Below are 22,408 nucleotides of genomic sequence, written 5' to 3'. Positions count from 1 at the left end.
TGACCAGGGTTTGTTCTTCTGGTCCAGCCCCCTTTCTTTTGGTAGCAGTTGCTGCTGTTGTAGCCTCAAATTCTTTGTGTTAGTTCACATTCCGTTTTCACGTTTTATCAGGTTCGAGGTATTGAAGCTGGCCGATTTAACTCTACCTCTCTAAACTTTCAGGTCGCAAATCTTGCATGCAGCCATTGTACTCGACAGAGTTTCTATGCCGAAATATTCATAGACTGCCGACATATCTTCTCCTGGTTTGTTTTTCCTCCATATGAAAAAGCTGCCTCGGCATTGGTTAAGAGCGGCTATTGGCCCACTCTCATTGATCTGGAGCAGGCCAATAGCAATAGCTGCTTGGCATGCAAAGTGATCACGTGTCGCCACACAACAGAGCGTAGTGAGTGTCAGGAGAAAGAAGGCAGCTTTCAAGTGATACCAGTAAATGCTGTCGGCGCCCTATTTGTTGGTACTCGCTGATACCACCATTTTAGTGCTGTATCGGCCCACCGCTGATACTGGTATCGGTGCAACATTAAAAATAAGAGCAGATTTCTGTGATTGGAATTGTTTCCAGGTTGAGAACACTTGCAGTGCACTTGTTGTACAACTTCATAAACTAGAAACTGCATTTTTTAATATTTTTATAATTATTTTTATAATTTGTGCAATGGGGCTTTGTTGGAGTAGATACAGATCTATCAGATCTAACTTACTGCTGATCAGATTTAACTTACTGTTGATTTAGAGACATTTTGAGGACATGTTCTGTTGATATCAACTTCCTGTTAATTTCGAGGACATGCCCTGTTACATTGCTGTCTGTCATTGGGATCGACTTACTTGGGCGCCAATTGAGTGTCAATGGGCTTTAATGGTAAATTTTTGGTCAAAAATCACAACCACACATTTTTCTGCCATTGAAAATGAATGGGAAATTTAGACGTGCATGGCTGTCAATGGCATCGAATTACTTGGGTGCCATGAATGGGCGGTCATTGTAAATACTCCAAAATCACAAGGACCTACAGTATGTTTTCCTGCTATTGAAAATGAGTGGACAATTTGGACGTACATGGCTGTCAATGGCATCCCATTAGAAATGAACGGGACAGTTTTTGGTGAATTTTGGGGGAACTGTAGGTTTTTGGCAAATTCTATATACAGCTTTCATGCCCCCTGCCGTCCTGGATTTTTTGACGTGTAAATTATGCAAAAATTGTAGGACTAGATCAGTTTTGAAAAAAAAAAAAAAAAACACATTTCAATAAACCCACATTTATAGACCAATGGAAAATTTGGGGGGGGGGGGGGGGGGGGGTCATTCGAATAATTCCCTGCCTCGAGCGAAAATTCCGGTCATTTTGATATTTGAATGTTGATGATCGGTCAAACGGTTTGGGCTGTGCGGCGCACCCAAGAAATGCCATTAAGAAAAAAAAAAAAAGCCCAATCTAAGTGTAATCTTATAGCAGCAGGACAATTTATTTTCAATGCGGACATTTTACTCTTTAGTGATTTCACTTCGCACTGTCATGCTAAACTTTGCTGAAACTCTTGCTTGATTTTGTGTTGCAATAGTTTTCACAACAAAGACAAACATTAGATAAGTCATATTGTCACCTCAGTGTATTAAGGCTAAGCGTCCAAGGCTAAAAGGAGATGGAGAGGAGCACGAGACAGAAAGAGGGATATTCTTAATTCACCACCCTCCGAGATAGCATTAATGTCAAGGTGGAAGAGGGAAAGAAGACATCCAAGCTAATGAATATTTATGGTGCCCACAGTAAAGTGCTGTTTTAGAGTGAAGTGGGACAGAATGGAGCTGAAGACAGCACTTTAGGGCCTGTTCTTGCATGTATGAATATTCATTGTTCATTGTCCCAAAAACAATTTGCTTAACGCTTTTGACTTCTTTTCATCCGTAAAATGTGTATTGGGTTTACCTATGCATGGGTTGGCATATAATGTTAACCTGACTTCTCATAGGTCTGTGACAAGATATAGTCTTCATGGAATAAAACAATAATTAATTATATATGTATTAACAAAACTAGAATTGCTATTGCATGGCATTGGAGGATAGTCATCTTTGTGTTTGTCAAGTTCATGGACACATTGTCAATGGAGCGTGTGTCCCTGGCTATAGTGGATGTGCTGTAGATCATGTCACATGTATCTCATAGTCTGAGTGTATGTGTAAAACCATCACATAATAGATAGCGAATTGTCCTTCAGCACAATTCATAGCGTACTGCTTTACACCCTTCCTCGGTACTACTGTGACTTTCATTTAGTAACAAAGACTATATAGTTACACCCAACTCACGGAGGAAAAACTATTCTATAGTAAAACTTAGAAGTAGAACTCTACTGTTTATTGAACATTGAACTAAACAACTGATTGGTCTGTACACAATTGTCCAAACACCAAAGTACAGTACAGATTCATTTATGGATTTTCTTCTTGTGCTAACGTTTGCCTTTATTCCTTTTTAGCTCATTGCTTGAATGTGTCTTACATTTGCTACACAAGAAAGCTTTGTGAATAAAACGGATGGAATCCTTGTAACAATGTTCCTTGGGAATTGTGCTTCGTGCAACACTTAAAGACTGTTTCCAACCAAATTAGTACAACTAAAACTAGGAATAGGTTGTACAATATTTCATTTTATACTAGAAAGATAAACTTGCTCACAAAAACCTAACGCTGAATTCAAGCTATCAAAATGCATAACACGACATGATGATGAGTCATCCACAGTGTAGCAGAGGCCCACAACTTGATGGAGACTGTTCACTGCCTTCAACTCGGCCTTCTTGTGCCTCTGACACTTCACTTCCACAAGACTGGTGACTCTTTCTATCCAACCCATGTGGAGTCATTTCTTAACATGTCAAAATGGCCTCTTCACTCAGGCCCTGTAGACCAGTGGTCCCCAACCACCGGGCCAGGCACCGGTCCCAGTCCGTGGCGCATATGCTACCGGGCCGTACAGAAATAATCAATAATTTATTAATGCCCGCATTCCGGCCTGTTCCTCTTCACTCACCAATCTGCCTGCCTACTCTATTGACTAGTCCGAGTAGAGATATGTGGACACCATCCTCTAGTGGTGGCCACCATTAATCTGGTGTTTACACACCTCAGAAGCAGCCCAGCGTCAGTCTATGTAGACCAGTGGTGTCCAAACTATTCCACATAGGGCCGCAGTGGGTGCTGGATTTCATTCCTACAAAACAAGACGACATCTTTTCACCAATCTGGTGTCTCACAAGTGTAATCAGTCGATTGCAGTCAGGTGCTGCTTTTTATAGCACAAACTTCATTGGTTGAATTGTCTGTGCTCGATTGGTAGGAACAAAAACCAGGACCCACTGCGGCCTTTGCGGACAGGTTTGGACACCCATGTTGTAGACAGTAACATTAGCTGCCTCCTGCTCGCTGTGTACTTTCGGTCATTTTGCTCAGATTAGTCAATAGATATAATAATTAAAACTAAATATTAGGCCTGAACAATATTGGGAAAAAAGCTATTGCTGCAATTTTTTGGGGGGTTTGCGATATATTGCGATATTATATTGCGATGTTAAAAAAAAATTTTTTTTTTTTTTTAAAGAAATTTTTACTAGATGACTTGAATAGCTGTTTGGAAAGACTTTGGATGACTCATCATGACCACAGTGTACAGTATTCCACCGTTTTTCGCATTTAATAGGGACCAGAACCCGCCGCGATACGTGAAAAACCGCGAAGTAGCCCCCCCCCCCCCCCCCCCCATTTTTTATTTGTGTGTGTGTGTGTGTGCTCAATGTATTTATTCAGATCTAGCACTGGAAAGAGATACATATAAGACATGTTTTTTTCTCACTTTTTTTCCCCAAAGTATTATTTTAAAAAATGTGTGTATATATATATATATATATATATATATATTAATACATGCTTTTTAAGTTCTTCAAATAATAATGATCAGTTTTGATCAAAACTGTCCCACCAAATCATTTTTAAACAAGAATAAAGTACTGCAGTAGAAAAATGCTTGGCTTTATTAAATGCTTCTGTTTACCTAACATGGCTGTGACTCTTGGCGTTTATTTTATATGTCTGGAACGTCTCCACATCCCCCCTTCACAGACACACACATTCATTCCACCCCGCGCTTCCTTGCAGAAACTGTTTAACAACTTAAACGATGATTGACAGATTGCTTGCTTGCCTTTGTGAAGTCGGCTTCTTTGGCCGGATCAAAGCCATCGTTAACTTTAATAAGCAAGTGCCGCAGTAACTGAGAGCTGGGAGAGGGGGTGACGGAGGCTAAGCGAGCGAATGAAGCAGAACAAAAGTTGGTGGATTGGGAAAAAAAAAACCAAACAACTATCGCACATCCTTATGATGGGACTATCGCGCATGCGCACATCGCGATGGCGATGTTTAAACGATATATCGTTCAGGGTTACTAGATAGGATGCCATCCATCATCTGCCGCTTAATCAGGGGTCAGAGATAGGATGTCATCATAGAAATCAATTGGAGCTAACATCTATTTCTTTAATATCTATGTGCGCTTGCCCTCAATAACGACGTATGACGTAGGCGCATCATATTTGTTCCTGGAAATTATGAGCTCACACGCTAGTGAAGATGACTGAAAAACACATGTCTTTGGACAGCTTTTTACAGGGAAAACGCCACCTGACGAGTCAGAAGAGGAGCCTATGCCAAGTCCATTCTGCATAATATGTGCCCAAAAGTTAGCAAACGAGGCGCAAAGGACAGAAACAATTAGTGAGGGCCACCACATTGACAAAAGCAAATGCACTGAGCGCATCATACTATTGTACTATTGGAGATGAATTTATTATGCCTGCGACTTAAGATATTTGCCATCAAGTTTTAGGAAAGGTCAGCGTCTGGTGAGTTACATTTTCCCTGCACATAACGTTCATTTTTAGCCCAGTTGTGTTATTTGTTATTTACTGTATTTTTCTTACACACATTGACGAGCCGTGAAAAAAAAGGCCCGCATCACACTGGTCAGTGGTGCAAAAAAAGGTTGGGGACAACTGCTGTAGAGTATATCTTTAATGCTGGAATGCTTTGACACAATTGCATAAATTAAGCAAAATATCATAGTACTGTGTTTCATTACCATCTCCCATTGGCAAGTAGGGTGCTACTTTCTTCAAATACAGAACTTTGCTTCTCTCTGCCAAATTATAGAAGAGACATCCATTGTGTATGTATATATATATAAATATTAAGTATACAGTACATTTTGAACAATAAAACTATGAGTGTGTTCTTCTCTGCTTCTAAACTATTCATAAATTTAAAAAATAATTAAAAAATAATGTTCATTTTCATCTTGCATTATCAATATTTGAAAGCTGCTGGAATATTTTTGCTTTAAATACAACACCATCCTCATCTCTTAAGGGACCCTTATTGTAAGGCGTTACCCATTCTATACTAATTTGACACCATATATACTGTACATATCTCATTCCTTTTTTGGGTTGTTCAATATTTATTCATGTATCTGTCTATGTAACATATGTTTTTGTGCAACAAAAATAAAAATGATAAGATATACAATAATCAGTGCATTACAATTTTTTTTTTTTTTTTAATTGAACTTTGCACACATCTTAAGCAATTTGAAGGGACGATTATGAAGCCTGAATTTAGTCCCGGGTGTGTGAACTGCACAACTGTAAATCGCTAAAGGGTTACATAAAAATGAGTGGGAAAAAAAAAAAAAAATCTAACAAAAATAGAACTGCCAGATATAGTGACACCACGTAATATGAACATCAAACATAAAACATTAGGTCAGAATACTACATGTAGAATGAGGTAGGGAAAATTGTCAGATCCCAAAGACTATATTTTCTATATTGTATGTACATAATAAAATATTTTTTTCCTTTTTTTATTCTCTTCTCCAGGACGAATGTCATAGGATGAACACTGCTGGTGGGGTGTATCTGTCTGTGCTGTCCTCGCTCCTGACTGTGCTTGGGGCCCTGGCTGTTGTGTCTGCCCTCGCTCTGGCTCCACTGTCTGTCCTGGCCAACGTTGCCTATGGGGCTGCCGACGTCATCCCCAGCACCGGGGTAGCAGGACCCCCATCGCCCATTTCCGTGCCGTGCTCCAGTTTGGTAGCTGGGGTGCTCTATGGCTCCTTTTCACTGAGGGAGCTTTTTCCCTCAAGGGCTCCAGGTTGTTCCTGGTCCCTGGAAAACCCAGATCCCACCAAATATTCCCTCTACCTCCGCTTCAACCGCCATCCTTCTATCTGTCGAATGCACTCCCCCATGCTGCTATCCCTTGATCACCACCTGGCCAATCAAAGCTGTCCACTTCACTTAGAGGTAGCTTCAGCTCGGGATCAGGAAATCATTGATCTCTGTAGAAGTCAATCCAACCCGGATACCCCGTACTCCTTCCTACAGTTTGACAAGAACTTTGTTCAGCTATGTCTAAGCAGACATCCAGCCGCAGATGGACCTCCGGTATCCAAGGATTTATTGGAGATGAGGTTGGTTGAGGTGTTACTCATTAACAACGAGAACTCAAGTCAGTTTACCTGCGGCGTTCTCTGCCGATGGTTTGAGGAATGTTTACGAACGGGTGACCAAAAAGAAGATGTTCCAACCAGGGATGGTTGCGGACTGACACAAACGGGCTGCATATGTCCTAATCACAACATCATGCCACCTTCTATCCCACTGGTCCCTGAGACACCGCACAGTTTCAGCAATGGTTCAATGATTCCGGATGACTGCTGTGTCACTGAGCTGCATTCAAATGATGCAATCGCCATCGCGCCCAGAGATGTCCGAGGTAAGATTGTATTTTTGACAAGCTTTTCAGATGTTTAAATTAATAACATGATAAATCCTGACTAATCTGGACACCATCAGTTTTCTCTGGGTATATACAGGTACATTTTTCATTGCAATGACTCGTGGATTAGCTCGGAAAGAAAAATATCCAATCCTGTAAAATGCCTTTTGTTTATTATAAGCCTGTACACACGAGTATTTCATTCCAAATGCAGTGTCTGAATTATGTATGTTGGCCTTTAATTAAGATAATCAGCTCAAAGTGGACCCTGCAAGCCCCTCATCAAAAAGATTTGCTAATCAGGAGTACAGCCTTCTGATCTATATTTTAGATCTCCCCCAATCTTTTCCTTGTGGCCAGGAGTGTGGTTGGGAGCACGTTGGTTTACATGCAGCATTTTATTATGTGTCCATGAATGTTTACACGTGCGTGACAATGTGTGCCAAACAGATTTTTTGTAATGTTAGGACAAGATGATATTTGACAACCATGCGCATACACATGGTCGTTCATACATCAGCGCATCAAACAAGGGGAGCAGAATCGTTTCATAAACATAACACGAGGGGATTTACTTGTACATGCATATGTGCATGTTTGTATGTGCGTTAATGTGCTTTTGTGTTTAGGTGTGTGTGTGTGCATATGTGTGTGTTCCAAAATGGCAAAATTACGGTGGCCCTGAAGTGAAAAACACAACAGCAAATCTAAAAACAAAACGGAAAATTTGTTTGGATGGAAAAGTAATGATCAAGATTGTAAATCCTCACTGTGTTTGTTCTGTATAGCCAACACGACCTTTGATAAACAGTAAAACTAGGGCTACAGCAGAGGTTGCGCTAGACTTTTTCGTTGTCTGTCATTGTGACTGACAGGGTCATAAAAATCCGGTCATAATGTATTTTTACCAGTCAATTAAATTTTTAAAATGACTATATCTTGATGCATAATATAAAGTAACTAACATTAGTGCAGTCATGGATTACAGTAAGCAGGCCAGTGCTGTGTTTCCATATATATTTTTATTATATTATGTATATACGGGATATATATATTTTTTCCCCCCCAAGTGGGACCTTCCATAATCCTAATACATTTAATAATAATAAAATATTGTATAATTCCATTATATATATATTTTAATGTATTATGATTACTAAATAAAAATGCACGTTGATACGACGCACATAAAGGCAACTTCAATTTTTTTAAAAAATCGTTAGAAAGTTGTATGGACTTACAATCCGCTAGCTTGTTGTTTCCTGTTGTCTTCCGAAATACACCTGGGTGACAGCGCGTCAAGTGTTCATTCATAGCCGACGTGCTACCGTGGTATGTGAGCTCAGCTTAGCAAAAAAAGTACACACAGTGGTGGCACCCTCCATATTTTCCTTGAAATAACTTCAGGCTCTGGCTAGTCTGGTCCGCTTTTTTGGCTTTATGCCGCTTTCACCGTGTTACCAATTCTGCCCTTCTTAGTAATTGGCGGTGTTTTCAACTGCTCGCCGCAGTGAGGAGTGAACCGGCGATTCACTTGATTCGTTGTCATCCTTCATCCTCCACTGCACCAGTACCTCTTTTCACCTCTTTTATCAACACCATCGTCGTTTTGGGGCTTTTTGAAGAAACTTCGGACACTCAGTTGCCTTGACATTTTTCCGAGTAAGGCCAACGACGTCATGCATCAAGAGAGACAATAGCTAATTAATATGCTCACTCGCCACCCTGTGGTCTGGGGTGTGAGTTGCAACCTGTCAAAATGACAGATGGACTTCAGCTTTTTCCGTCACCGTTTTAAAAAACCGGTCAACGACGGAAAATATTCGGTTAACGCGACCCCTAGGCTACAGCTATCGATTATTTAAGTATTGGATTAATATATCGATTAGTTCGAATAATTGACTAATGAACATTATGAACATTTAATGTGTTGCAGAATACATTTTAGGAGATGGGGAAAAAAAGAAACAACTCTTTAATCCTGCAATACTATTTATTTTGGCTTGCTAAAATTGTACTTTCCAAAGAACATTAAATGTCAATACACACTAAAATACACGAGTGTTTCTTCAAATGTTGTAGAATTGCACTTTCATTTCACAAGAGCAATAAAAATTAAAATTAAAAATCAATTAAAATACCTGAGTTTAGCCCGAAACGGTATAAAAAATAACTAATTGCGGATTTAAGTCCAACAAAAGAATAATTGGCTAACTTGCATAGCAAAAGTCAGTGATATTAAATGCTATAAATTTCTGTCACGTGCTGTACAGCACAATAACGGAAAAAATGACCGGGCGTGGTAAAAATGAAGATGTTGAGAACAGGGTGCAGAACACATGCTAACATAGGCTAACATAGGCTAAGTGAAACAAAAACATAACGGAACTAATGTAGTAAGCAGGCAGGACCCACTGGTCATAATCAGGCTGGCCGACCAGTCCTTCATACCAGGCTACCTTCATACCAGGCTAGTGATGATTAGGCTCAGCTAGGCAATCTGGGTCGAGAAAATGAGGGCGAATGACAACAAAAATGGAAACAACTACGGCCTTGTGCTGTAACAAATGTCAACTTTTTTTTCCTTTTTATAAATTCCCAAAAAAGACAAAAAACTGCTAAATATACTTCTAAACTAAATAAAAAATACATAAACAAACTTTGTAGCTCAAATAAAAACAACCTCATGTTGGTTTCAACAGTGAGCGGCCTGATTCAGGTTATCCTCACTAATCAGTGAAACTAAATGCAAACACTTTCAAAACAAACCATCACAACGCCACTCTAATTAAACGAATCCTCGAAACAGCAAAATTTGATTTGAAGCTTTTTTCGAATCGAAATACTCGAGTTAATCGATTAATCGTTGTGGCACTGCAGGTAACACATTTGAATATTGCTTATGTAGTTTTAAAAGGCAGCTGAAAAGCTTTTCGGATGAGCGTTTTACTCTGTTAAATTGGCCTGAATGTATCATTCGCTGTCGAAAAACTTTTTTTGAATTGACCGCGTAGTTTTTGAGTCAATGCTATAGCAACACCTTAGCAACGAGGAATGTGCCTTGGTGCCTGCTGCTACCTGATGACGTCATTTCCCCAAGACCTCGCCAGCACTCCATACAGACTACCACGCTATTCCCACCATATATTGCAAACATTTTCTGGGAATTAATGGTGAGATTCGTCATGCCGTCTTGATGTGTAGCGATGAATTGCTCACACGAAGGCACAAAACTCAAAACTGGACATCTTTTGTGAGAGTCAAATGGAGTTGGTGGTGCGTCCCCTCTTCCCATCGATGACTGTGAGGATGGCTCCTTTGCTGGGCTGCGGGAGGAGGGATGGGCTGCGCTGCCCCCTCCCCCTCACCCCCTTTGGGGCTGGCTGGGTGGGGGCCGTGGCCTTGGGGTGCTGCCTGCACGGTGTTGTTGCTCGTCTTCATTGCTGTAGCATGTTTGGTGTGGCTCACGCGCGGCTGGATATGATTGGGTGCACTTGGGTGGGGGGCCCCGGTGCCAGGATTGGCGATGGGGCGGTGTAGGGTCGGTTGCCGACACGTTTACACTCAGAAGGGATTCACCCAATTACTGGTTTCTAGATAGATAACAGAGCTGATTTGTGTACACTCCACCCCTTCCAATCACTTAGCTTAGAGACTCCCCCACCCCTCTCACCTTCTTTCCCTGGCCAACAGGCCCCTCCACATGGTGTCAACTGGAAATGCATCTAGCTGACGATAGCACCAACATATTCATAGTTAGTGTAGGCGTTTAATGTATTTCTTGTTGTTTTTTGTGTTTCTTTTCAAACTTGTTTCTTTTCTTCTGTTCCCCGTAACCCTTTCCTGTTCGCTGCTTTGTGAATGTTGAATGATCCCAATGGGAGTATGTCATACTCTCAATGTGAAACATTAAAACTGTTCAGACCAATTGGACACTTAGACTTCCATTCTCAGTGTCAAACAGCTGAACAGGACAGGTTTAAAAAAATAAAAAAATAAAATAAAATAAAGCAATAATATTCCAGCATTTTTTAAAGAGAAATATCTGCCTTTGCCTATCTGCCTTTTATACAATCCAATAAGTGAGATTCTCCCTCTCATTACGACATTCAGAAAGCATGTAGCAACTCAAACTTCATTTGAGACATAACAGTGAAGACATTTTGTCAATAAAAGTATGACTTTTACTGTTTAAAAAAAAAAAAATACTGGGTTTTAAACTATAAAATTATGCGGAAAAAAGAGAAAAGGTTTATGAGGAGAGAAAACCTTGGCTTCATGCATGACAGCCTTAGAGAAAATCAAAAAGATAGTACAACCCTGTTTTATGATGCCAATTGTTGAGGTGATATAAAGTCATGCGTGGTAGTTGAGCTATTTTCTAAATATATTATTTTATGCTTTTTCACATAAAAGGCAGTTGTCTTGAACATGTGTTTCTGCAACTGGTCTTAGAAATTGTCAGTATTGTAGTATATTCTCAATAAAATAATAAAAGGTACACTGCATGTTTTAGAACAGTAGCAATAAAGCAACATTAAGCAAATCCAGAAGTCTTTGTTGTTTTACTTCTCTCCCTCAGTCTCCTTTTTGCTTCAAACACACACACATCTACACACAGCGAATCCTACAGTCCTTCTGTTCTGAAACCGTATTTCTTGATAATTAGAGCAGGCATAGGTGTGTAAGTCTGGACATGCTTGTGCGCGTGTCAGCATGGATAAGAAATGGTATTTGTTTTTTCACTGTGTGCTGCGCAGGCATAAAGGACATACAGGTGTTTTAATAACCTAGAATGCTTCCCAGCACATTTGCACACTGACTGTGAGTAATGACTTCTTCACAACACGCCTGTGTTGATGAACATGAGTAATTGTTTCCCTTTGAACACTCCTATCTTTTACCCACTAAAACAAATGAAATGAATGAAAGAAAAATGCATGTGTGAAGGGCTGTCTGCGTCGGTGGGTGACTAAGGCAGCAGGATTAGTATTCTGTGTTCATGAGAGATGGTTTTCTCTGACCAGGATCAGCACTGAGCCTCTTTATGCTCAAGGAAAAGGCCCTTACACACTGCATTTACTTGCACTCATACTCACACACTAAGCATCTCTCTATGAATTGGTGTAGTTATGTGTACAGTGGATTGTTAACCTTGGCTTTACTTCATGAGCACTACAAACCAACTATGGTTAAAGCAGTTAATGTTAAATTTAACATTTTAGGGTTTAACAGCAATTGCCTGATATAGCCTTAGGTTTGGTTGTACAATCTAATTAGATGCAAGGCTCTGTCCAGAATCCCAATAGGTTTATAATATTATAAACTAGGGGTGTAACGGTACACAAAAATCTCGGTTCGGTACGTACCTCGGTTTTGAGGTCACGGTTCGGTTCATTTTCGGTACAGTAAGAAAACAAAATGTAAAATATAAATGTGCTAGTTGTTTATTACACACCTTTGTGCTTTCAACAATAGCAACATTAGCCAATGCAAAGCTAGAATTCTGCTCAAAAAGTAGCGGGTATTTAAAGATAATCCAACAACAATTTATTTTCGTATTGGTCAGCTTTCTTTCTGAAAGAAAGGAGAAAAAAGAAGTCCTGTGCTAAAGAGAAAAGCAATCCAAATGACAAAGATTTTAACATGTATTGTACAAATGAAATGCCTCAATGAATCTTTTTTTTTTTCTTATGAACGGTTTTCAAAAGCTTTATTGGTGGATTTTCTCAAGTTAAAGCGCCACACAGAAATTAATAAATTTAATTTTTTAAGCAGGATCTGTCGATTATTATTATTTAATTACAGGTGTTTTAGCTCATTTCAATTTATTTGATCTAAATGGGCTAATATTTATCTTATTATGTGTTTTACAAATGTGATGTAGTATTCATTTATATTGTATATTTTATGTTGTATAACTTACTTCCTATGTCAATATTAGTTCCTACTTGTTTTGTTGCGGTAGGAGGGTTTTGTATTGAACACGGGGCCGTGTTGGTTATTATTATAGCAGAGAAGACAGCAGTAAATCAACAAAAATAAGTCAACTGTGCCCTGATCTACCACTCAAGATATCGGATAGACTCAAAAATTGAGTTACAATTGCATATTAGTTTGAAAATCGACCGGATCCACCGTATTTTTACACGGGTGACTTCCGGTCTGCCCAATCCTAGCTACCGGTAATAGTATTGACGCAGGAGGGTCGCATCTCGCGTCAAATAATAAACTCTGCCGTTCTTTTCGCTTGCGTCATGTTGAGCCGCTTCTGGGACGCATTTAACACGCGAAAAGTAAGGGTTACTTTACGTCAGAAACTCGTTCGGTACGCCTCCGTTCCGAACCGAGCACCACGTACCAAAACGGTTCAATACAAATACATGTAACGTTACACCCTTATTATAAAGGGTATTGCATTTTTTTGATACAATGCAGTTACATGGGAGCATGTTTTGTTTTCCACAGGTGTATGGGGCCTCAGTTTCCCATAATTTGTTGTCATAATCAAATTTGTTGTCAAATTTTATGCCACAAGTTGTACTCTTACATAATGCCTTTGTATCCAGATCAGCAACAAATTGGACTGATATTCATACACTATGACGTACATGCCGTTGGAATTTGAATGGTTGGGATTTGACAACAGACTATTTTTATACAGTCACGCACAGTGAACCTATAAGCAGCAGTTGGAAACACACAATAATAAAATGCTGACCTCTAGAGAATAGCATCACATGATCATGGGCACAGGTGCACTATGAGATGCAAGGCTATTTTCTACAGTTAATCGATCACATCAAGGCACTAGAGCTTGACGAGGAGTCAGTGGGCCAGAGCGTAATATTGTGTGTGTGTGTTTGAGTATGAGTGTGTGTCTTTAAGAGACTGAGTGCGAGATGTGGTCATACATCTTTGGATTTCATTGCCACTGAGTTGCTCTACAACCACTCAAGAGCAGCATGAACCCTGTGAGATATACTGCAGCTCTGAGGTTATTCTGTCATCCATTTTGCACACCCACACGCAACCTTACGTTCAAGCCATCTCATACACGTACACCGTACATTTGGTCTCTCAAACCAAGTATGAATGGGAGGTCTCAGGCGGTTAGTTAATTTGGCCCATTGGTGCCTTAAACAGCAATCTCCCAGCGCTGTACTTCATCTTCTTTCACTGACATGTCTCTCCAAACTCCAAGTTTCTCCTATCCTCTTAAATGGCAATCCATGCTGCTGCTCACCTTTGTACATCATGCAACATTCATCAGGTGCAGAAGTAGGGATGGGCACAATTCAGATCCAGCGTGTGTCTCGCTTCCCTTCTCAACCAATAAACTCCCAATGGATATGAGAGGAAACAACATGTTAATACATGTCTGGTTGTGTCTATATACACTATGTACTTGTGCTCTTAAAGTGTCAGTGATTCATCTGTTTCACACAGTATTTATTGACCTTCAGATTTTTTGGTCAAGTTAAGAAATACCCACTACAGTGTGACTGCACTCTACAATTCTTGTGCACAGCTTTATCTTAAAATTCAGTTGTGTAGTATGGTAATAGATATTTATGCAATTTGTGATATTTGAGCAGAGGTGGGTAGAGTAGCCAAAAATGTTACTCAGGTAAAAGTAGTCATCCAAAAAAATGTACTTGTGGGGCTGGTGGTGCGTCCCCTCTCGCCATCCCTGAAGGCTGGTTGATGGGTGTGCGGGTGGCCCGGGGGGTGGGATAGTTCCCTTGCTGGGCTGTGGGAGGAGAGATGGGCTGCGCTGATCCCCCCCCAACCCCCCGCCTGCCCTCCTTCCCCAGGTTGGCTGGGTGGGGGCCGTGTGGCGTCTCCGCTCGTCTGTGTGGCTGTCACATGCTTGGTGGGGCTTGCGTTCGGCTGAATGTGATGGGGCGCGCTCGGGTGGGGGGTCTCAGTGCCGGGACTGGCGATGGGGCGGCGTAGGGTCGGTCGCCAACGGGCTTACACTCATAAGGGAGTCAAACGATTACTGGGTCCTAGATCACAGAGCTGATTTGTGTACACTCTACCCCTTTCAATCACTTAGCTTATAGACTCCCCCACCTCCGTCCCCCTCTTTCCATGGTCAACAGGCCCCCCACATGGTGTCAAACGGAAATACATCTAGGTGACGATAACACCAACATTATAGTAGTTAATGTAGACGTTCAATGTATTTCTTGTTGTTGTTTGTGTTTCTATTCTTCTGTCCCCCCATAACCCCTTCCTGTTCGCTGTTTTGTCATAATGAACGAGGTATGTTGAATGATCATAATGGGAGTGTGTCATACTCTCAATGTGAAACATTAAAACTGTTCAGACCAACCAGGCACTTAGATTTCCATTCTCCGTGTAAAAAAAAAAATGTACTTAAGTACAAGTAAAAAAGTGCTTGGTGAAAAGAATACTCAAGTAATGAGTAACCTATGAGTAATCTATTTTTACTGTTATTTTTATACCCTGAAGAAGAAAACTATAACCTATTGCATTACCACGTTAAGCCAAAGAAATACAAAAAGAAAATAAAATAATTGAATTGAATTCGTCGAAAGATCATGAGTGCCCTCTCGTGGAGAAAAATATTTCCTATTATGAAACTAAAAGGATCATATCTCCGGTTTTCCGTGGTCAATTGGTGCCAAATAAAACCTTGGAGAGACGTTAAACTCCGCACTTTTGAGTCATGTAGACTGCAGCGATTCGATTTTTAATTATCATTAAAATTTGGCAGGCTCGCCCATCAAATAATCTTTTTTTTGTCATGGTACAGCCTCTTTAAATGGGCAGAACCTGTATATTCTTACTTTCCAAACCTGTAACCTGGTATTTACCTTTATTTTATGACCAATGCATCCTGCTTAAGATAGTGAGCTATGATTAATTCAAACAATAGTACCCGTGTTTTGTATAGTCAATGTATCTCCATGGCATTTTAATTGTACATAAAGGTCTGTATTCTGTAATGATGGATAAATTATGAAGTTTTGATCGATTCTGCACATCAGCATGGGAAAAAGAAAAAAGTAAAAGTCTCATATTTGGTGGCCGACATTTATTGAGAATTGTGCACTTACAGTGTAATTCATGTGATAATCTGATGGCCACCTGAGTCCATTGCAATGATATTGTGTGACGATGCATGATAATCTGCATAATCTTCAACTGTGTGTGCAAATGGGCATGTGAGAAGATGCTTTCAGTTAGATGATGATTTACACTGACAGCAATATTACCTGAATGTATTGTTTTTTGGTATGAAAGACCTTTGTAATGATTGCGAACAACCTATAAATGTGGTTGACACTGTTATTTCTAAATGTGCTTCCTTTTCCAATTTAAAAGGCAGGAGTTGTTACAATGATCACAGAGACATGGGTTGTTTAATGGTACCTAGTCAGAGGTGAAATATTTTCAAATTTACAAACTAATGAATTCAAATTGAATGTATTGAGTTGCATGTTTATGAGCTCAACATTCTCTTGCCATTCTCAAGTCTGGCATCCATCTACAATTTACCCAGAATTTGTCCTTGATGCTAAAGTATCATCCTGACACTCTTACCCATGAAAAGTCTCAGAGGGAGCTCGTTTGTGTTAATCTGGCATGACATGGGGGGAATCTGTTTACCAGAAACAGCCTTGCATGATAGACAAGGGCTATTTATCCTAATATAGGGAGGGAAAGCTTTCCAAATGTACTTGGAAACTCATTCACATTGACACGTCAGTGAAAGTTGTATATCACACAATAACCGCAGCCATGAAGCATGACCGTGTTTTGTTTCACTGCTGTTTCTCTCCTACTTCTTTGTTGTTGCTCACCTGCTCGAAAAGCAGCTGTCATTTTAGCAAACACACACATAGTACAGAAGCAATTTTTGAGGCACTACATGCAACACATACAGTGGGGCAAATAAGTATTTAGTCAACCACCAATTGTGCAAGTTTTCCTCCTTGAAAAGATTAGAAAGGCCTGTAATTGTCAACATGGGTAAACCTCAACTAAGAGAAACAGAAAATCACATTGTTTGATTTTTAAATAATTTATTTGCAAATCTTGGTGGAAAATAAGTATTTGGTCAATACCAAAAGTTCATCTCAATACTTTGTTATGTACCCTTTGTTGCCAGGGTAATGTACCCTTTGTTGCCAACTAAGGGTCCTTGCAGAAGAAGGTTTTTTGGGCGACTGATAGTCTCTCGAGCCTTCGTGTTAGCAATTCATCGCTACACATAGAGATAGCATGATGAATCTCGTGTCGTGAGTAAAACGCAGAAATATTTTTGCAATATATGGCGAAGATAGCATAGTGCTATACTTCCGTATGGGAGTGATGGTGAGGTCTTCTGTAAATTACGTCATTAGGTAGCGGCCGGCGGCGAGGCGCATCCCTCGTTGCTAAGGTGTTGCTATGGCAGTAACTCAAAAACTACGACGTCAATTATTATTATTTTTTTGTAATACAGTGGTATAAAAAAGCATCTGAACTTTTTAGAATTTCTCACATTTCTGCATATAATCACCATCAAATGTGATCTGATCGTGTGTCTGTCAAAATTACACAGATGAAAATACAGTGTATCATATATTCATATATTAATGAGGATAGCAAGCAAACAATGACAGAAAGGGGATAAATAACTAAGTGAACCCTCTGCCTAAAGAGACTTAAAGTGTCATTGAAACCAATTTATACCAAACATTTTAAGTCAGGTAAGTGCCCAATCAATGATGAGCGGTTTAAAGCTGCCCTGCCCACTATAAAACACACACCTGGTAAGAAATGTCTTGATGAGAAGCATTGTCTGATGTGCATCATAGCTCGGACAAAAGAGCTGTCTGAAGACCTGAGATCAAGGATTGTTGATTTGTATAAAGCTGGGAAAGGATACAGAACATCTCTAAAAGTCTGGATGTTCATCAATTGACAGTCAGAGAAGTTGTCTACAAATGGAGAGAGTTTGGCACTATTGCTTCTCTTCCAAGGAGTGGCCGTCCGCCAAAGGTGATGCAAAGAGTTCAGCGCAGAATACTCAGAGAGGTAAAAAAGAACCCTAGAGTGTCTGCTAAAGACTTACAGATATCACTGCCGCAGTCCAATATCTCTGTGTACACATCAAATATATGTAAAACTATGGCCAAGAATAGTGTTCATGGGAGGACCCCACAGAGGAAGGCACTGCTGTCTAATAAAAAACATTGTTGTTTTTTCAAATGTTTGCAAAAAGGCACTCGGACACTCCAAGGAAGTGTTGACAAAATATTTTGTGCACTGATGTAACCAAAGTTGAATTTTTTGGGAATAACACACAACGTCATGTGTGGTGGAAAAATAGAGAAGCTGACCAACATCAACACCTAATACCCACTGTGAACCATGGTGGAGGGAGCATCATTATTTGGGGCTGTTTTGCTACCTCGGGGCCTGGAAAACTTGCAATCATTAATGGAAGAATGATTTCAAAAGTTTATCAGGACATTTGCAACCTGAGGCCATCTGTCAGACAGTTGAAGCTAAAAAGAGGATGGATGCTGTAACAAGACAGTGATCCAAAACACAGAAGTCAATCAACTTCCGAAGGGTTTCAGAAGAACGAAATACACGTTCTGGAGTGGCCAAGTCAAAGTCCAGACTTGAACCCCATTGAAATGCTGTGGCATGACCTAAAGACAGCCATTCATGCCAGACATCCCAGGAATCTGACTGAACTACAGCAGTTTTGTAGAGAAGAATGGGCCAAGATTAGTCCTGATCCATGTGCCAGACTGATCTGCAGCTACAGGAAGCATCTAGTTGAAGTTATTGCTGCAAAAGGCGGGGGTCCACAAAATTTTAAATGTGATGGTTCACTTACTCATCCCCCCCCCCCCCCCCCCCCCCCCCCTTCTGTCATTGTTTGCATCCAATCCTCAATAAAATATGAACACCAATAAATGTTTGGGTGGTTTTGGTTTTCATCTGTGTGGTATTGACAAAGAACAAATCACATTTGATGGTGATTTTGTGCAGAAATGTGAGACATGCCATAAAGCTCAGATACTTTTCCATACCACTGTATGAGTTTTTACCCACAAAGGATGCATTCAATACAATTTAACTGAGTAAAATGCTCAAAAATTGAACACTTCACCCTCCCTTTAAATTTTGGGAGAATGAGGTCAGCGGTCACAGAGGTCAGAAAAAGAAATCCACAATTACTTGATAAAGGATTATTCCTATTTAACACAAATTGAAGAAAAGTTAATATGAGTAGAAAAATCATCAAATGTCAAAGGTCAAACAGGTCAGATGCTTTGAGATAGACTGCTCAGGTGGAATTTTCTCTGAGTGCTCAGGGTTTATTTAGCTGAAGAGTTGGTGGTGGTCTGGTTTCCCTGCCGGTCGTGGCGTCTCTCTCAATTTCACATGTGATTAGACCTAATCATCCTTCCCTGTCCTACCCTAGTCTTTCCTGTTCTCCCTTCAGGAGGTCTGTTGCCGCCCTACTTGTAATATCTAGTGTACCCGGACATATTGAAACATTGAAACCGGCGCTCCTATAAGGAAAAATTATAAATTACGCTCATACAAGATAAATTGTTCCTGCAGGAAAAACATCCACTATACTACAGAATCGAGGCCCACTTCTAGAGTCTAGAGCATGGAATACAGTGTAGGCAAAACTGGCTCACATGTGGAAAACTGCTGTTCTTGAATACCACCCACCACCCCTTCAATCCTTAGTATAAACAATGACTGCAGAGCAATCCACTGTATGACAGACACTGGTGTCCTTGCTAAGTCAAAGTTACTTCAAAACAAGTATGACTCGCTCCTCACTCTCTTTATGCCTCTCGCTCTCGTTTTGTCAGTGCACATTAGCATCACCAGCCGGTGTGTGGCAATTAAATATATCCCAGGGCAAAGAGGCCCAATTTAGAAATCATTACAAGGCAAGGAAATCGTATCCCTTGAGTTTAGCGGAAACACATGAGATGGCTGATGTGTGGGTGACTGTATTGGTGGGTGGCCATGTGTCTTCCTTCCCACCGAAAGCTTTCTTATATTTTCACTCAGCTGTGACTCTCTGCTTCAATGATAAGTCTCCCACAGTGCCGCAAAACCTCACCTCCCTTCTTCCCTCTGCCCTGCAATCCAACTTTAGACAAGATCATCTTCATGGAAATGTAATGGGCCAGTGGAGGTGACACGACATGGTTTTGTGTGAGTGTGTTTGTTCTAAGGGAGATGAGTGTCAAGGTATGCGGGTGAAGGAATGATCAATCATGTTTTTAAATTCTCCTCACAAATGTCCTTGACAGTGTGTGTTGATGTAAGTGCTTGGTTTTGTGAGACGCTGAATCGGTGGAGGTTATCATATCTCTGTTAACTATATTTTTGATGTTTTCATCAGTACAAACATACATAATAAACATTCATTTTAGTTTTTGGTTTAATAATGTATTATCTTGATTTATGTATCATCTGATGTATGAATGGAGAGGGCATTTACATTTCACCACAAGAATCAATGCCAATAGGGAATCTTTTTTTTTTTTTTTTTTTTTTTTTTTTTTATTAAAAAAAAAATATATATATATATATATATATATATATATATATATATATATATATATATTTTAGGAAAAAGAATGTTGCAAAATTGTTATCATCCATACTTAAACAAAAAATGTTTATTTTAGTAACATCCATATCAAAGACAAAGTATATACAAAATCCTGCTGCTAGGTTTTTAACACCACTTAAAACCACCCTTTGCTGCCCTTCACTGCTTACCCTTGCAAATTTTACAACTGATTTAACTACCTCATTTTAAATCCTGGATTGTTGTGGCCTTCTCCTTACAACTGACTCACCTCACAGTCCATCTTAAGCTCTTACAGTGTCTATCACTTAATGTAATACAGTCTGACAATCACCGACTTGCAATACAATATATATACAGTAATACAGTTGTCTTAATCTCAACCATGAGTTATTTTTTAAAGATACAATTTTGCAATTGACGATAACAATGTCAGTTATTCTTCTGAAAGAAATTCATGTGTGAGCAACCACGGTAAATAAATTCATACATTTGCTCATACATTTTTTATTGTCAACAACAATTTTATTTTAAGATAATTTTTTTAAAGCCCCGTATGTCACTCATGTAAAATGAAAACATGTCATTAGATGAGGTTAGCTTCTGTGGTGAAATGATGCAAGGTGGACCCAATTGCACGAAGAAGGCAGGCAAAGGAGGGTAGCAGGTGCACGCTAAAAAAAATAAATAAAAAAAAATAAATAAAAAAAGTACCAAAAGAAAGGTACAACAAGGCACAAGGAAAAACAAAGTAAATACTACATGAAAATATACATAGTAAGAAAGTAAAAACACGTCAGCAAAGCAACGTGGAACAACTGGATAATGGGCTGAAAACAACAGGTGGAAATGGTGAGCTAATCAGATCGGAAGAAAAAAAAGACAAAAACATGGGGACAAGGCAGGGATGAATAACACACATAAACACGCAGCAAAAAGTAGCCAGAATATCTTAAAAGTGTCTCCCACTGAAATTGCAAAGGGGTGGAAATTGGTTTGGTAGATTTAGAGAAACTCGCTCACTCGCTCGCTCGACAAATCCTAAGGTTTGGGTGTACATATATCGATCGACACTTGTCAGTATGTCCTCTACAACAATCACTGTCCCTGAAAGGACTGCAGCAAGACTGTCAGAAGGAGAGATGGAGAAAATAGAGAAAGAGAGAGAGCAAGCAAAATCTTGTAATATACCTGCAATATACCTTGTACAGGAGATTCCGGAATGTATCGTATGTAGACATGTGCTGCTTACCGGCTTGAAGGTATACCCTGGTGCGAAAACGTCAAGGTTTCAAATCCGGAAAATTTTTCCGTCATACCATCCCTAAGGTATTAGCCAAAAATGCATGGAGAAATCCCTCGATTGGAGCTGTAAGGCTCAACCCTCCCCCACCGGTTGTTGCTCAGTGTCAGTGAGTCAGCTGTGCTACACGATGGCTGGAGAAGGTGAAACTCCTGAACTTTTCCCCCATCGAAGAAAACGAAATCGCTGGTATGGGAATGCTTCGGCTACAGAAAAGTTACAGACGGCAGCGCCTTAGAGGAGGAGGGCCAACCAACATGTAAATCATGTTTGCGGAGGGTGGCTGCGGAGGAGGCAATACCTCCAATATGATTTCGCATTTATACAAAATTAAAGGTTCGTAAACACGGTCATGAACGTTTCCCACCAGCTACGAGAGTTAACGTGAGCATGTTTAGTGTGTCTAGCGGTGGTAAAACATGTGTTTTCTTTCTCTGGCATCCGTCTGTGTTGAGAAAGAGAGTGTGTGTTTCATGTAAACATGATATGAATCATTCACATGTGCATTTTAGAAAAGCTATTATTTTTGTTCTGATGGTAATAATGGTGAACTGTGGTTGTGGGTTTAGGCTTACCTAAAGGACTGCATTTATTATTAAATTTAGAGTATATATATAAATATATACACGGCGGAAAACACAGACAAGACTGAAAAAGCAGTTTC

At 39.9% G+C, this 22,408-nt stretch overlaps 1 protein-coding gene across 22 annotated transcripts in view; it reads left to right on the top strand.

The window, feature by feature from the left end:
- adgrb2 (adhesion G protein-coupled receptor B2) overlaps nucleotides 1-22,408 on the top strand; it is a 288,153-nt gene that overhangs the window by 74,520 nt on the left and 191,225 nt on the right. For all 22 annotated transcript variants that reach the window (XR_009061842.1, XR_009061841.1, XM_057827325.1 and 19 more), the window contains one exon: nucleotides 5,941-6,838. Coding sequence is in view for 20 of the 22 variants with exons in the window: in XM_057827325.1 (XP_057683308.1) it covers nucleotides 5,956-6,838 (883 nt within the window). In the remaining 2 variants the exon portion in view is untranslated. The remainder of the gene's footprint in view (nucleotides 1-5,940; nucleotides 6,839-22,408) is intronic.

Source organism: Corythoichthys intestinalis, chromosome 22 (genome assembly GCF_030265065.1).
Source record: "Corythoichthys intestinalis isolate RoL2023-P3 chromosome 22, ASM3026506v1, whole genome shotgun sequence".
NCBI lineage: Eukaryota > Metazoa > Chordata > Actinopteri > Syngnathiformes > Syngnathidae > Corythoichthys > Corythoichthys intestinalis.
The sequence above is the reverse complement of the archived record's forward strand: the minus strand, read 5'-3'. Positions and strand labels throughout refer to the sequence as shown.